Genomic DNA, 15,853 nt, shown 5'->3' with positions numbered 1-15,853 from the left:
TCTTGCCTCTTTTTTTATGTTATATGTGTATGCATCTAGCTATCATTAGGGTAAATAGTGTGTCTGTCTTGAAATGCTCATCCTGTTCAAAGTTAAGATAAGATGTGAATTCATAACAGAATACTTAAAGATATCAGACCACCCTGCTGGTCTTGTTGAAGTGTACTGGCAGGGACTGCAGGAGGTCGTGAGTTTAATCCTTGGCCAGGTCTAACCAAAGACTTGAGTATTTTGGTATTGCTGCTTCTCCCTAAAGCACATGGCATTTAGAAGTAAGAGCAAAGTCTAGACAGGTCACCCTATTTAGAATAATGTGTCCAGGTAGTGTGACATGTCTTCTTGTAGAATGTTACCTTGTGAACTAGCACGTTTAAAGGGGCATTAGCTACGAGATATTAAAAAACAATTAAAATATGATTTTTTTTTGTTCAATCATTAATGAAAGTGAAATGATAATTCGCTTTTAGCAGCCAATTTGGTTCAATTTTGTCAAAATAAGGTAAGAAACATCGCTGATGTGCAAGTGAATAATCCAACCTCATTGAATCAATATTCATGTGACCTTCAATTTAACCCCTTAGCTGTAGATAAGTTACGCATGTATTCAGCTTAGAAAGGAAAAGAATGTCAACATTGAAAAGTGAAACAAGGATGAACCATTTGGTTGACTGATTTGATCCACAAAAAATCCTTGTACAGGTAAAAACGATGATAAACATACTTTTTAAACCTACAATATGAAATCAAACAGACCTAGAAAAATCCAATTGCAAGAGGCCACTATGTATATGTTTATATCAGGTTATATGACTGTCAGAGGTCATCACGATGGTTAATAAGATGACGCCTAGACAAAAATACACACGAAATGTTTATTGTAATTTTGATATATGTTTTAGTATGTTATAAATCAATTATGAAAAATTGAGTCATTTCAGTGAACATGAATTTGACAGCTTATGCCCCTTTAAGATTGGACTCAGCATTTTGGTCTAATGAGAGCAAGGTTTATATTCTTATCATATTAACATGTTCCTATCCTGAATATGCAATTAATTTGCCACGGAAGGTTAAACAGCCATTCATCATCATGAACTATAGAACAAAAATCCCAAGGATGGTAAGACATTGATTTTATGCCATCATTAGAGATTTGATGTATATTCTTGAAAAAGCTAAAAATATATATCATTCTTATTTTAAAAATTCGTAAGGGTTCCGCGGAACCCAGTGTCTCGCGTACTTTTGCTGTTAGTCGCAGGCTCAACAAAAATGGGGAAAAAAATATTAAAAATTTTTCCTCTAGAATCTATCTTTTGATTGTAAGAAGTTATGTTCAAGTTTGGTAAAAATCCAAAAAGGTTTATGAAATCAATCTAACTACAGACTGTACGTAATGTTAACTGGAATAAAACTAAGTCCATCTATAAGTAATATACGGAAAAACAGGAAATAAATTTTTACAAAATTTCCTTCTAGATACTAGCTTTTGATCATGAAGCTTCTGTCCAAGTTTGGAACAAATCTAGGATAGTTTAAGAAAGTTATTAAAATTTCAGGGTGAATATTTGTGGACGCCGCCGACGGAATGTAGGATCGCTATGTCTCGCTTTTGCGACAAAAGTCGCAGGCTCGACAAAAAGCATGTTTACATTGATAAATTATCAAACAATAGCCCATGAAAACCAGTAGTTTTTTCCATTAAAATCCTTGATATTTTTTTTTTTAAATGAGTTATGTTAGATTTTGGTTATATTTGAGAAGTGAAATTGAAAAAGGTTGATACTTTTATTTTTATTTTTCAGTCAGATGTTGGTGATCTGCACTTTCACAGATCTTCAATTATGCATGTGACAACTATGTGCATGCACTTATTTAATAATAATAATACTTTAGATACACAATTTATACTGTTTACATATACATATACAGCATTAATGAATTTCTAACATGTAGCGGAGTTTGCCATACAATTTACATAATGACATTAACGGTACTTTTCGGTGCATGATGATAAAATGTACACTTTCTTTTAGACGATAAAAAAAAATGATTTTGACGAATCACGTTAAATTTTTTCCAAAAATAACGGTAACGATAATTATTTGAGACCTCTGACGAATCACGATAAGGATATTTTGACGAATCACGGTAAAATTTTAACCAATTTGACGTTAACGGTAGCCGAAAAAGACCGTTTGACGCCTGACGGTAAAGGTCATTCCGACCCTCATATATCTCAATATATTTACGTCTGACATTTAAATATTTATCACACTAATGATATTCATCTTCGATTACTTTTTTATCACACATAGTACAAATACGATCAAATGAATTTAAGTGTATAGAGAAAAAAATGTTTACTTTATGAGAATTATAATTGAATAGTTATTTATAGTATAAAAATGTCCCTGTGGTAGTTTTTACTGAAACTACATTGCTAGAGAGTCTTTTACTCTCCATGATGAAAAACAATAAGATAAGTACCATTTCTTTATTTTTTATTGTTTTTTTTTTTAGATTTTAACCTGTCAGATTTATAGGGTTTATTTTCGGGAATTCAACAAATCAACACTAATACGAATAGACCTGTTTGTTTGTCTTATCTTTAACCACAATCATCATTCATCAATGTAGAGACATAGAAGGTGCTGTTCTTGATTTGCAACTTCAACGACTTTCTGATTGGTCAGTTTTTGAAGAGCCCTCATGATAAATTGATATTCAGATATCATTACATCTCATTTCCATGGAAATATCCTTGTCCCTTGGATCATTGTCTGTTGACATTTTTTTTGCAAAGTTAATATGATAAAAGTTGAGCACTGATAGTATAGTCTTTTCAGTAAGTACAGACACTGAACTTTTGAGACTTCTGTTGCTTTAATGATATAAAGCAGTCTACATGTCTAACACTAAAATATATTTAATTTAGATTATATGTGTTTTTTCTTTCCCCAGTGTGGAGAAAAAAGACATGATGGAATTTCTCACAATAGACATTATCCATAAGGGAGCAAATCCTGTTCAACAAACAATGTTTTCGTGAGATATTGCCCTCAGTAAGCATGTAATATTTGTCACTAGATTTAAACCATCCATCCAAGAAATCAGTATAAAAAATAAAAGATTCTTGTAAACAGTTTCACAGACAACATTAATATTATAAATGAATGATACAGTCATACTTAATATGTTTAATCTGTAATCCAATATGGCCATCACTATGGATTAAAGATTTTAGGGACATATAATTTCCTGATCGCTGTTATTTATGCGTGTACATCATAGTTATTTAACCCTTTTAATCAATAAATCATGAGTGGCTAGCACACACACACACACACACATTATGATAACCGCATTAAATATATGGCATATTCATAAAAGCACCTTCTTCAGTTGAAAATCAGTTATCTATCATCAACTAATGGTCGAAATGAATTATACTTCAATGGATGGAATTTTAACACCTAGTTATCAAAGAATTGTGTCAGGTGAAATATCATATAACTTGTGGTCAAATTCAGAAACATGGAAAACTGAAATGATTCACCCTCGGGGACAAGCAGTCTACCAGTAATTGTATCAACCGGAAAAAAAGTAATTCAATGTAAAAACGCATGTTGTTTTTTTTTTTTTTTTTTGTTTTGGCATTTGTAGATTTAACTTTATCAGGAATGCTAAACTGCATCGATCTATCTTCCCAACAAAGGCTAAATAGCACAAGCAGTGGTCTCTGACAAAAAATTACCTATAAACCTTAATGTGACATGTTATATTGAGGTATATAGGTATTTTTTAGAGAAAAGTGCAAGTGCTAAATTGGTATAGTTATGATGTGACCATCAACTTAAATGCGTATTACTTTACAGGTTCTACCTACGACAAAAGTCGCGGTAAGCAAGATATCGGTGTTACTTTTCGACAAAGAGATGATTGTGGTATTGGCAATTACAAATAACCTTAATTTGATTGATTATCAATTGTGTGTCACGCCACTTCCAACATTATTGGTTATATCGTTGGGTTAATATTTTATTGCTTGAGGAAGCCGGAGAGAACCACCGACCTTCTGCATGGAAAACTGACCATCATGGTCGAATATTGGAGTTGAACGCACCTACCACGCTCAGACCTCAATGCGACAGACTAGTGAAACAGTAGATGAACTACCTAGACAAATCCGCCTACGAGGCCATCCACCTCAATTTAATATAGGATGGCTACAATTTATATGAAATAGTTCATGCTCGAGTTCATGAGACCCTTTCAACAAGAGGCTGTCAGAGCGACAGGAAACCGGATTTTTTAACATTTATTTGTGTCCTGGCATTTTTCAATATCACAAGGACCATAACTCCTGAACGGTGAAAGTTAAAAATCGTCAATATTGAACTTGACCTCCATTTTGTCATCAGTAACAATATATCAAAATTTGAAAAGCTTTGGTTGAACGGTTCATGAGTTAAAGTACGGACACGACTGGAAAGACCATTTTTCAGTCTTTCAAGAACCATAACTCCTGAACAGTGATAGTGAAAATCGTCAATATTGAACTTGACCTCCATTTTGTCATCAGTAACAACATATTAAAATTTGAAAAGCTTTGGTTGAACGGTTCATGAGTAAATGCACGGACATTGTTTGGCAGACGCCCGCCCGCCCGCCCGCCCGCCCGGATGCCCGTCCGCCCGCTCGGATGCCCGTCCGCCCGCTCAACGTACATCCCCAAATCAATAACCGACTTTTCCTTCGGAAATCCGATTGAAATAATTATATTTGTCACCTGACCCTGACCTCATGGTCATGCTCAAGTGGTCAGGTTAGGTTTTCTCGATTAGTCGGTTCCCTCGGTGACCCACAACACAAACACAATACTAGAATGTGTATAGCGTCGTATAGAATAATGTATTCTCCTTAAGGCGCATTTAATACATAAGTTATAAAGTTTTAAAAAATCACACATTGAGGCAAAACAAACACCAAATACTAGATAAAATGTTACAAACATACAATGATTAGCTACTAAATATGTATCTTCCGACTATTGGATACAGTGATGGATCAACTATAATATGACTGTGGATTGGTTATCTAACCTACATCATTTGACCTTGCACCCAATTTAATACTCCAGTGTTTTCGGGGTAAATTTATTGTCACGAAAGGCTGAGAAATTACAAACAATTTGATGCAATGCTTATCTATAAATTGTAAAATAGAAAAAAAAATAGTGTTAACTAAAAACATAAAAAAAAGAACACGTGTACATTATACTATAGGCGAATTATCATGACATATGAGGAAAAGTGAACAAAAACTTAAATTTGGCCCTGGAATGATTCACCAGCTAGGTCAGTGCACTAACATTAATTCACACTGATGCTGCTTTTACAATTAAATTTATTTCTATCCACCGACTGGTCAACAAACTATACAAATGATGTTTTTTATCAGATGAACATATTTTCTTGATTACATTTTTTTATTAGAATGTGTCTTACAAAGATCTTTAATACATTTTTGTTTAAGTTTCTATCTTTTACGTCTTATACATATAGTGGGCCTCATATGCATCCATTTCCTCCTTGTTTACATAGATGTGACCCGAGAAACTATTTTGTGTTGTGTCTTCCTTGTATAATTTTCAGCACTTAAATTTCCCTAATTCTAAGTTTTGTTGGTATTTTGAATAAACGAAATGTACAAAATTTATTTCTTACATCAATAAAGGACTATAATTATAGTTTCGATTTCAAATCCTGATATATGAATATCTTTCAATTTTTTATGTCATTTTTTTCTCTCAAAATGTACTCTTATGAAGTAACAACTATATTGGGGTGAGGTTCAGGAGCTCCAAAATTTCAAGTAATTTTTCATTCTGAATGGTATAACTGTTAATTAACTAATATGGAAACCATGAAAACTGCATGACCTTTCCAAGTACTTTTAGAAAGCGATATTGTTTCTTAACAGAATTTATATATAATTTATGTCTTCTGATTTTTCTCAAGTTAACCAGCATTGTGCGAATACAATAATTTCCAGTATAAAGACAAAAAGTCAAACTTTGATCTTTGTCGCAGCATGTTTTTCTGTCAAATTGAAGAAAACGTGTTTTAAAAATCTAAAAAAATCAAGTAAGTATCTGACTTATATAATTTTGTGATATTTCTGGCTTTCCCGTATCCCGATGTATTTCTATCCCGAATTCCCGACCTTAAAACAAGGTAATCCCGATTTCCCGTTGTTAAAATCGGCCGATCCCGGCGTCCCGAAAATTGTCTCGACCCCCCCCCCCCCCCCCCCCCCCCCCCCTCCCCATAAATAAATCACATGAAAATAAGGAGACGTGGTATATGATGGTTTAATTAAACTCCCAACTTATTCATGTAACCACCTCCCCCAGCAGTATAATGGTGAGATTAGCACATTCCATCCGTATATAGTCTAAATTCTTTTTCTGTATTATGTTCCAAAAGAGGCCCCTGATGGGGTCCAAGTAATCCCATAATCACACATTTTTTGCCAATATAATCACATATAATCATTAATTATTTTTTTAAACAAGATAATCAAAAATCCAGTCCTTAATTATCATATAATCACATAATCATGAAATATTTGGTCTGGTAATCAAATAATAACTATAAAAACGGCCAAGTAATCACATAATTAAAAACCCCATGAGGAGGCTCCCAAAAGGGTCACCGTTTTCATTTTCGGGGCTGAAAATATTTCAAATGACATATTATTTGTTTTTTTGCAGCAGTATTTGTGTGAATGCTAGAAGAAGCTGAGCTATACTGTTATGTGTATGGTACGAGGAACCCCTGTCAATTTTTCTTAACTGACATTGTCCCAAAAGGGTCACGTTTTGTTGCGTATTCCTTTTTATGTCCCTGCTAAAGTTGGAGAAGACATTTTATGTGATTATGAAGTTGCTTTTGTACTTTTATTGCCTTTTATAGCACCATGTCCTTTTAGTAGTCTGTTAAAAATTTTGACAAACAGATTCACACCATTGAGTGGAGGTTATCCAAACATTGAAGTGATAATCAAGAAGAATAATAAAATTCAGGGGAGATAACTGCGTGCAGCTGTCAAAATGGCTGAAACAACTATTGCAGCACGAGTCTGTGAAACTCCTGGCTGTGACAAAGCAGCCAAACTTCAATGCCCTACTTGTATTAAGTTAATGATACAGGGATCATTTTTCTGTTCACAGGTCTGAATTGACACAAGGAAAAGTTACAATCATATAAACCAGCAAAGACACTTCACCATACAGTGCATTAACATTTAAATATTACTAAATTCTAAAATATATAAAGATTTATTTTAATGGCTATTTTCAAAAAAACCTGTATCAGTCAAATTACAATTTTATGTTGCCTTCTAAGTTGTTAGTTAAGCCTACAAAGTAGATATTAGCAAATATAATTAAAAGGTAATTTTATCCCATTCATTACAAAAGGAGTTGATTTTAAAAGTTGGCTTAATGCCATCATTCTTGTTTAAAATTAGATAGGACACTGCATTGTTATCTCATGACAAAACTGACTGAGTAAAAGTGCAAGGTTTTTTGACACTAAATTGTGTTATTATAAAAACAGGTAGCTTAAAATTTTAAATAGTTTTTGACTTATTACGTTGTGCAATAAAAAAATATTAGAACTAAAATTTAGCATAAAAATCCAGAATTTGAAAAAAAAACACAAATTGTAAAAATACCCAAATTTTGCAAAAAAACTTGTATGGTGAAAAATAGAATGGGGTAAAGTGACATTTCAATTCTCAAGGCTTAATATCTATTTTCTAGTCTAATATTCCAACTTAAATGGCAACACAGAATTGTAATTTGACTGGTAGTGGTACAGATATTTGTAAATAGCCACAAAAGTCGACAAAATTGGTAAAAAGTTTGCACTGAGATTTTGAACCGACATGATACACACGTGAAAATCCAATCACTTGCAAAAGATGCAACACATAAATATAAAACACGAAAACAAATATTAAACACACAAATTACAAAAATTTAAGAATGTCTACACTTGTATGCAAACTTTTATGCCATTACTTAAAATTACAGAAGTTTCTGCAAAATGTGCCTCACAATTCAGCTAAATACCTATATATGTACAGGGTTTTCATTAAGAGCCGGCACCCGGCGGAATGTCGCCGTTTCAAAAGACGGAAATCACCGGTTCAAATGCTTAAACAAAAAATATTTTTTAAGAGAATAAAATAAAAACAAAGTTTTATTAACCTTTTGTCTCATGGAGTATTTAGTTTCATAGATTTTTCAAAAACGATGGCTTTTTTATAACTGACTGGATTTTGTCTGACTGAAAGTAAATTTATAATCGGCGTCAGTAAGACGTTTGCCTGCATTCAAATACGATCTTCAATCAATCGCTTGAATGATCAAGATTGTCAATGGTAAATTCAAGAGAGATATCGAAATAAAAACGCATGTTATCAATGGATAACTCATGAGAAACCAAAATTAAAAAGTTTTAGGAGGCAATTTTTTAAATTGCATGTAAATAAATTAAATGAAAGTGAATGAAATGAAAGACCAAAAGTAAATGATTTCTTTACCAGCAAAAAGACAAAATCATTGGAGCCATTTACAGCTTAAACTTTTTATTTCAAGTTATTAAATTTCAAAGAAGCCTTAGAAGGTCTGTACAGTCTCATGTTTATATAAATGAGGCCTGCCCAAGCTTGCCTTCTATGCCCTTTTTATAATTTAACAAGTATTTCATTAATTATTACCACCCTTTAACTCTTGGGGAGGGAAGGGGGGTTGAAAATAGTGCCAAGGCTAGGAGGGGTGCTGCCCATTTTTTTTTTTTTTTTTGGACCTAAGTTTCTCTCCAGTTTGTAGTATATAGTTCCAGGTTTGTCATTGCCCATTTGTTGTGGATGGGGCCATCAAAGAAGCCTAGGATAGGAGGAAGGCTTCCCATTTTTTATTTATAGTTGGACCTTTCCCGTCAAGTTTTACTGAAAAAGTAGGTAGGAGGGTAAATGCCAAGGCTATGGAAAAGGCTCTCTCTATTTTTTTCAGTTATAATTTCCCCCTTGCTGATCATTAGCCCACTCGTTGAAAAAAGTACCAATGTTAGGATGGGTCCTGCCTCAGTTTGAATTTTTTTTACATTAACCTATCTCGAATGGAAGCCTTTGTTAAAAGTGCTAACTCAGAAGGGGGAGACATTTTCCCACTTCAGCATATATGTCCTTTCCCAGATTTGCATGTTTTTATTGAAATATAGAACACATGAAAATAGTATTTCTTTTCTGGATCAAAACTGAAATTGTCAGATTTTGCAGATGACATATATATGTAGGTCTTTACATAAATATAAGAAGATGTGGTATGAGTGCCAATGAGACAACTCTCCATACAAGTCAAAATTTGTAAAAGTAAACCATTATAGGTCAAAGTAAGGCCTTCAACACGGAGTCTTGGTATTAATAGTTTATGCTGACCCTCCGTTGCTTTCTTACTTTTTGCGAAATCTGGCAATACAATAACAATTAAGATTATTTTTGATATATTTTTATTTGTCTTATTTTAATATGCAATATCACAAGATTGACCTTACAAGCTAAAAAAAAAAGATAACATTCCTATGAAACCCCATTTTTTTATGCACTTGTAAATAGTTTGAAAATGCATCAGAGTGCACCATTTTCAATGTAAGGTCAAAAAAATTTTCGGGGGGGCAAGCCCCCCCTGACTCCCCCTTTTTTGATCAGCCACTTCAAATTAGTAAACAGCCTGTTCATTGAAAAGTTATTGAAAGCCCTGCATGTAAATACATCTTTTCTAAACACATTTAAGGCATGCAAGACACTAATAAATCTGAAAAACATATTTAAAAGTTTCATCAGTATGGATTTTTGTTCGACCAAAATAAATAGTAACAATCTCAGCAATCTTGTATCCAACAGTAATAGTCAATTGCCAATTCCACAATAGACAACTTTCGAGTTCGATGCATTTCCGTCAAAAACTTTGGTTTTAGTGAACATCATTCGTGCGTTTAGGGGCATCGTCACTTCCGTTCCCATGTTGAGTGAGTGGTTGGAAAACTATGATGCTATATTGCACAAATTATTCGGCAAATAAATTCTCATAATTGACAATCAGCACTGCTATCATTAGGGAATTGTGATTAAGTACCTACAGAATAAACATTATTTCTATTTTATCCTGCACAATGACGATCACTAAGACGCTTGATGAACGTTTATAGTGCAGGGATACAGGCGATCCCCTTTATCTGGTAAATGACGTCATTAAGGCGCGCATAATTGACGAGTTTTTTCTGGTGAAGGACAAACTCGAAAGTGGTCTATTGATCTTATTAGAGTTCCATTTGTATTTGAATTATTTCCCTTAGGAAGGACATAAACTTTCATTGCCAATGAAGAGCAAGCAGAAAGATAAATTTATACATGTATAATCTGCAATATTTACAAATCTTTATTACATTGAATCTTTTGTTCAGCTAAAAACTGTTTATATCATTAGTTATAGTTCAATAATAATGGTTAAATCCCCTGTATGACTATATGTAACTTTCAACTAATCATGTTTTGTAAGGGTAGCAGCAGCCCAGTTTGTCTTGTTCAGGACCAATATACATCATCAGTCAGGGGACTTATTGAAATAAGTGATTTTTAAATCACTTATTTAAGTAGCAAATTCGAAGTTTTGTCACAAATTGTGATTTTGTAGTTTTACCAAAATTTTAAACACATAGGTTTAGATAATATCTTTTTATTAGTAAAATAGATAAAAATGAACTTTTTGCTTCTTTTAAGCAGCAAGGTTTATGCCTTTGATGCAATCATTTAGCTGTAAATTCTATTTTAGTTGAAAAAAAATGCTTTAAAAATGGCTTTACATAATGAACTGATACTTCCTTAACAGATTTTTCCCAGCAGTGGGAGTATTTTTCCTGTTAAATTCAAGGTTTCATCTTATAGATTATGTAATAAAATTCTACTGTTCGTGATCAAAATTTCACTGTTTGGGGGTGTTGAAATTAGTGGGGGTTATTAAAATAATGATACTTAAAGAAGTGATTTTTTGGAAGGAAATTGAGGTATGATACTTAAACAAGTGATTTTTATGTCATTATCCTAGATTTGGTACAAGGTCATCACCTGACATGACCTGGTCATCCTATCAACACAGATGTTGGTTCTGATAATTTTAACAACATAATTAGTCCCTGGATCATTAGTATTCTATATTTAAAGCTACAATAAAATTAAATCACTTAGTCTAGTGATTAATTTGTACTACTTAAATAGGTGATTATTAAAGAAAGACAACTCTTACTTCCAACCTTTATGGACATAATGTTACTTGAATCAGTGATTTAGAAAATCACTCATTTAAGTAAGTCCCCTGACTGATCATGTACATATTGGCAAAGGGAAAAAACTTGTGTTTGAAGCAAGGATCCGGAAATTTTTCCAGACAATTTCGGTCATTTTGAGATGTTTGAAAAGTTGGTGCCCCTTTTCAAATTGTCAATATCAACTTGACTATATTCATAGCATCAACGAACATGACGAACTTGTATTGCTGTTTCATCGCATTTACTAAGTAAATGTCCTACCATTACCGTGAAGGACAGTTTAGGGAAGGCAACAGTCTAAAATTGAAATGATTTTAATGACTCTATGGTTAATTTCTCCAGACATTGCATGATTGCATACGTTTCTTTCGATTTGACAAAAGTTAAAACTGGAAGTTTGCGATATTTTAAAGTACGAATAATTCCAGATTCATTTCCGGGATTTGTTTTGTTTATCAAATTGACAGGAAATCACCGGCTTTTTATGACTTTTTTATTTTATTACCTTTAAAAGTGTTTGAATATAACAGATAATAGTTGCACTCGTTTAATTTAGCATGAAATCAATTTTCATTTTACGATTAAATATTAAATTTGCTGAAGACAATTTCACGCATGCGCTTTGCATAGTAAATAAAGCACATGTGTTACTCATGAAAAAATACTTTTTTCTACGTAAATTTAGATTTAATTTTTAAATCAGAATTGATGACTGTCTTTGATGAAAAGTAAATAAATAATGAATACACTTGTCAGGGAACTTTAATGTTTTAAAGATATTATTCTGAGCTTGTGATTACTGTCAGGTGTGAATTGAAACCACAGGTAAAAAGTGATTAGTGATCATTAGCCAATGTTTCCCGGAGGCATTGATATAGATATAAGGAGGGCCCTCAGGATTATCAAACTACTGTAGTGGCAGTTTTATTACAGGAAAGGGGTTATAAACAAAAACAAGTGATCACAAGTGCAAAATGGCGATTAAGAAATCCGATTTCAAACATTGAGTCAATGAAATGACCGAAATTACTTCTGTAAAAAAATAAAATTTGTCCTAAATCCCAATTACTCGTTTAGGACAAATAGTTTCATCTTAGGACATGACTGGCAAATATGACCGTTTCCGGACCCTTGGTTTGAAGTGTGTAATAACAGAATCAAAATGAGTAATTGGCAAATTTTCAACAATCAGTTGCATACAGTCAAAATGAAACCAATCAATTGAAATATTACTCTCTTTTTGTAGAGTACTATTAAGTTCATCAAAATGGTGGATATAATGATCATGTGTTGTCATCTGCAGAATTATACATACATTTGACATATCACTTTGTTTAATAAAGCAAAGAATTTTGTTAATAAAGACAGTAAAAGTGGCCCTAAGTATTTTTCACATTTTATTATTGTGGGGTCATTTCATGTTCAGATTTTTATTAAGATTTGTACCACTTGAAGGTTTTATTTGATTCAAATTTTGTTTTGAAGCTTTTTCATCAAGTTCTCTGTATATGTTGTCATGTTCGTTCTCAGATCCTTGTGAGAAAAGCATGTTAATTGGATAAGCTATGAAATATTTAGACCAAACAATTTACTACCCAATTCTGTTGGTAAATCATGCATGAATATTATAGATCAGGTAATTTGCATGTTTAAGATATTTGAGTGTCCAAAGTTATATGTACTGCTTTTGAATTTCAGGAATGTTTTAAAGGATTTTGGACAGAACACAAGAAGGTCCACAAAAAAGCAAGTAAGTAGAGAATTAAAAAAAAGTGCTTTCCAATCCTCAGTTATTAAGGTAAAGATTCTTTTGCCATAGTATTGATATAAGAAATTAATTCTGCAATATAGTACATGTTTAGAAACTAACTGTTATAAGCTCCCGTTGACATGAAGCCCCATATGAGCTATTTTCATAACTTTGCATCCATTTCTTTTGTCTGTTACATTATACCAAAAGCAGAAAATATCTTGTATTTATTCATGATATAAAAGTTTGTTAACTTAAGTCTTGGAAAATTAAAAAGCATTTAATCAAAAGAAAAAAATACATTATGCATTAAACTATGACAGTCTGATTTACAATACAAACATCTCTCAATAATTGACTTATTCCAGACTGAGCCTTACAGTAGAAAAATATATCAATTATTGATTTATTCCAGAGCAAGGTACAGATATAAATAATGATTCCTATAATCCATGGCCTGGATTTAAGTATACTGGACAGTTAAGAGGTTACCCTGTAGTAAGTAGGAAGATTTTTACACAATTATAACTTATATAAGAAATGTTAAACATATAAATAAGGCCATAAAAAAGAATATGTTTGTTTGCCCTAACCCTACCTACCCAGAAAATAGCTGCCTACTCAAAATCTTTTATTGTCCTGATGTGAAAAAGTTTGTTTTTTTAATCAGATAGGCATGATATAATAAACAATTGACACTTCAATTTCTCTTTGCCAAAAAAAAAAAAAAAAAGAAAAGGCCTGCCTACCTACCCACTGTCTCTACCTTCGAGTAGGGTTTGGGCAAACCAAAATATTTTTAAGTGTGGCCTAAGCCATATTAAGGTAATTTTATTATTATTTACTTGTCACTGTAGTTTACTTGATTAGATTATAAGAAGAACCAGTATTTTTTGTATCACCTTAGACAAAAGTAGCAAAAGAATTTTATTTTTGTATTGTGCAGATTATTTGTGGACTTTATGTCTTGTGTTTCAAATTTTTTTTACTAACAAATTACGAAAGTGTCCAGTTTGCTAATTTTTCTTTAATAAATTTTTTTCTTACCAGAGAACTAAAAACTAAGGTAATATAATAATGCATCTAGAAGCATAGTGAGCAATGCTGGCTAGTTGATTCATCCAGTACTGATATCCTTTCATATTTCAAAAGTTGTGCACGGTTCAATCAAATTAATGTTATGTAATGAAACAGAATCACTTTCCTCTATAGTTATCTGGGATAATTGAAATCTGACATTAAAAAAAGGTAGATTTCTCACCAAATTTGGCTGCTTGACAGTGAAATGAATAATTGCATAGCCATCCGTTTTATGCTTGTTTTCTTTCCCTACTTGTAACATATGTGTAAAATATTTAGGATCTGTTCTTAAGTTTAGTCATACCTTCAGTTGTTATTTTAGACCCTTTTGTATTCTTTGTGTATACAAATTATTTATTACATTACAGAGTTCAAAGAGATCTGTTCCTGACCATATAGCCAGACCTGATTATGCTGAACATCATGAAGGTTATTATCATATATGTAAACAAAACTTGAGGCTAATTAAGAACTGGATGGTTTAAAAAAAAGTTATGTTTGTTATATTAGAAACTTACTGCCAGAGCAAAAATTATGATATGTTGTGCAGGATCAAACAGTATAAAAAAGAGGAACTCCAAAGACATTCACCTTTTTCACTTGCTTGCAAACATATCCGAAAAACAAAATTTAATACTTTCATCTAAAAACACTTTTAGAATTCATTTATGTTTGATTCATTCTAGGTGTACCTTTAACAGAAAGGCAGATGAGAGGGTCAACAAATATCAAAATTCTATCGGAAGAGGAACAGGAAGGACTGAGAGTTGCTTGTAAGGTAATAAATAAATACAAAATAGAAAGAGACACTATTTGAAGACCCATTGGTGGCCTTGTGCTGTTGTCTGCTCTATGGTCGGGTTGTTGTCTCTTTGACACATTCCCCATTTCCATTCTCAATTTTAAATTTTACTATTTGTCTATTGTATTTATGAACACTTAATTATGCATGCAATTTCTTTCTTGTTAATAGAGAAACCATAATAAACAAATGGGTAGCTTAGAATAGATTTGGTGTTAGAAATTAAAACTCTTAAAATGAGAGTGTTTTATAATGTGTTTTTTTATTTTAATTATGTGATTTATTCTTAAGTTCCTATATTTTAATTTCTGGAACAAAATTAAATATATGTGAAAACATTTATCAAAAAGAGTTGCTATTTTAAAAATTTTATTTACAGCTTGGAAGAGAGGTGTTAGATATAGCAGCTGATACTATAGATATAGGAGTAACCACAGAGGAGATTGATCGTATAGTACATGAAGTAAGTACAGGAATAATGTCAGTATATAGGAGTAACCACAGAGGAGATTGATCGTATAGTGTACGAAGTAAGTACAGGAATAATGTCAGTATATAGGAGTAACCACAGAGGAGATTGATCGTATAGTACACGAAGTAAGTACAGGAGTAATGTCAGTATATAGAAGTAACCACAGAGGAGATTGATCGTATAGTACTCGAAGTAAGTACAGGAGTAATGTCAGTATATAGGAGTAACCACAGAGGAGATTGATCCCATAGTACACAAAGTAAGTACAGGAATAATGTCAGTATATAGGAGTAACCACAGAGGAGATTGATCGTATGGTACACGAAGTAAGTACAGGAGTAATGTCAGAA

At 32.5% G+C, this 15,853-nt stretch overlaps 1 protein-coding gene across 1 annotated transcript in view; it reads left to right on the top strand.

Moving 5' to 3' along the window:
* The first annotated feature begins 7,102 nt into the window (after positions 1-7,102).
* LOC127710155 (methionine aminopeptidase 1-like) overlaps positions 7,103-15,853 on the top strand; it is a 28,360-nt gene continuing 19,609 nt past the window's right edge. Inside the window, exons 1-6 of the mRNA XM_052215891.1 lie at positions 7,103-7,237; positions 13,098-13,149; positions 13,565-13,647; positions 14,598-14,658; positions 14,916-15,007; positions 15,411-15,494. Of these exons, the coding sequence (XP_052071851.1) occupies positions 7,118-7,237; positions 13,098-13,149; positions 13,565-13,647; positions 14,598-14,658; positions 14,916-15,007; positions 15,411-15,494 (492 nt within the window). The 5' untranslated portion in view covers positions 7,103-7,117. The remainder of the gene's footprint in view (positions 7,238-13,097; positions 13,150-13,564; positions 13,648-14,597; positions 14,659-14,915; positions 15,008-15,410; positions 15,495-15,853) is intronic.

Source organism: Mytilus californianus, unplaced genomic scaffold, assembly GCF_021869535.1.
Source record: "Mytilus californianus isolate M0D057914Y unplaced genomic scaffold, xbMytCali1.0.p SCAF_7, whole genome shotgun sequence".
Classification (NCBI taxonomy): Eukaryota; Metazoa; Mollusca; class Bivalvia; order Mytilida; family Mytilidae; genus Mytilus; species Mytilus californianus.
The sequence above is the reverse complement of the archived record's forward strand: the minus strand, read 5'-3'. Positions and strand labels throughout refer to the sequence as shown.